This window comes from Cyprinodon variegatus, unplaced genomic scaffold, assembly GCF_000732505.1.
Source record: "Cyprinodon variegatus isolate N-32 unplaced genomic scaffold, C_variegatus-1.0 Scaffold1587, whole genome shotgun sequence".
Lineage (NCBI taxonomy): Eukaryota > Metazoa > Chordata > Actinopteri > Cyprinodontiformes > Cyprinodontidae > Cyprinodon > Cyprinodon variegatus.
The window spans coordinates 52015-53549 of record NW_015152040.1 but is presented as its reverse complement, the minus strand read 5'-3'; the positions used below and the strand labels follow the sequence as shown (position 1 = coordinate 53549).

The following is a 1535-nucleotide window of genomic DNA, read 5'->3' as shown; positions in this document are numbered from 1 at the left end:
ATCATCAGGCTGAAAGTCGGCCTGATGTGAAAATGATCTCATTACTGGAAAGTTGGCCTAAAAAGGGCAAAAAATGGTACCGTGTAAGCCCGGCTAAATGAGGCTCTAATGAGGCTCTAATAATGCTAAATGAGGCTCTAATGAGGATGGAACCAGACTTTGCCTGTAAAGCAGCTGCTTCAATGTAGCGGTCGTAGCATTATGCTAACTCTGAATCCGTCTGACAGAACGGATGTTTTCTTCATCCTGAGACGGTCGGTCCAATCAGAACTGAGCCCATGGTAACAATACATGTTTATTACAGGGGGGGGTCATGTGAGAGTAATACAGCAAAGGATTGTGGGTAAAAGAAATAATATGGGATATTGGCCTAAACCAGAGAAAACTAAAACTGAGCCATAAATTAAAACCATTAAAATTGAATCTCGTCCAACAATAATTCTGAAAACAGTTTGATTTCACCTCCTTTCCTCTGACTGCAGCTGTTCTGATCCCTGGAGAGGAGGATCTGTCCACAGAGGAGGAGGATCCCAGCAGACCTGAACCAGAACCTGCGAGGAGGAACCAGAGGAGCTCATAGAAACCTTCCTCCTGTCCATCAACTAAAGGTCTCTGCTGGGTTCAGTCTGCCTGCAGCGCCCCCTGCTGGCTGTGGTTCTGTGGCCTTCAGGACAGGAAGCGTTCCTCCGCTTCATTTTCTCCCACGCTGCCTTCTGGTTCTGTGGTTCTGGGCCAGTAGCCCTCAGCCACCGCAGCTTCCCTCATGGCCCTCTTCAGGGGCCGCCTGCTCCTCATGGCGCCTCCTGCTGGAGGCGGAGCGCCGGCCTGGCAGGAGGAGCCCAGAACCTCCCCGTTGATCTGCAGGGAGGTGGAGCTGGGCTTCATGTTGAGGACCTGGCAGAGACCTTCAGCCTGCTTCTGCAGAGTGTTGATGGACTGCAGGGACAGAAGGAGACCATGAAGGAGCTGCTGCTGCAGCATGGAGGCAGCCTGGATGTGGAGGACTCACCTTCATCACCTGGAAGGCCTGTCTGACCATGGCAGGAGCTGCAGCGGACAGGTGCCTCCTCAGGCTCTCTGCAACATCAACAGAAGAAGAGTTGGAACGTCCTCATTTGAAGGCCATCTGGCTTCACCAGAACTCTGCTGATGTTCATGACTTTTATGACCCAAAGCTGAAAATGATGGAAACTCTGCTTAGATGCTGCGTCTGCAGCGAGGAGAAGATCCGCCTCCACCCTCCAGGAAAACGGAGGAGAATCATCAGATGATTTCATGTCCAGAAAGCTCTGCAGCGGTGACATCAGAGGCCTGAGCTGCTTCACAGAGACGTTCTGGGTGACCCAGGAAACGGCCAATCAGGGCAACCGTCTCTGTTGAGCCCTGTTACCACGGTAACCTGCAGCCACGGCTGCTTTCTGAGCTCCGGTCATGAAACAGAAAAGAGCCGAAACGTTTCAGGATTTCAGTTCAGCCACAGTGAAACTTCACTGGTCTGCTTCCTCCTCCTGCAGAGGACTTAGAAAGACCCGGAA

General features: G+C 51.9%; 1 protein-coding gene across 1 annotated transcript in view; it reads right to left on the bottom strand.

Moving 5' to 3' along the window:
• Window positions 1–461: 461 nt before the first annotated feature.
• Window positions 462–1535, bottom strand: part of nsl1 (NSL1, MIS12 kinetochore complex component) — a 6635-nt gene continuing 5561 nt past the window's right edge. Inside the window, exons 5-6 of the mRNA XM_015403877.1 lie at window positions 1010–1077; window positions 462–936 (exon numbers count right to left, since the gene is read on the bottom strand). Coding sequence (XP_015259363.1) covers window positions 667–936; window positions 1010–1077 — 338 coding nt within the window. The 3' untranslated portion in view covers window positions 462–666. The remainder of the gene's footprint in view (window positions 937–1009; window positions 1078–1535) is intronic.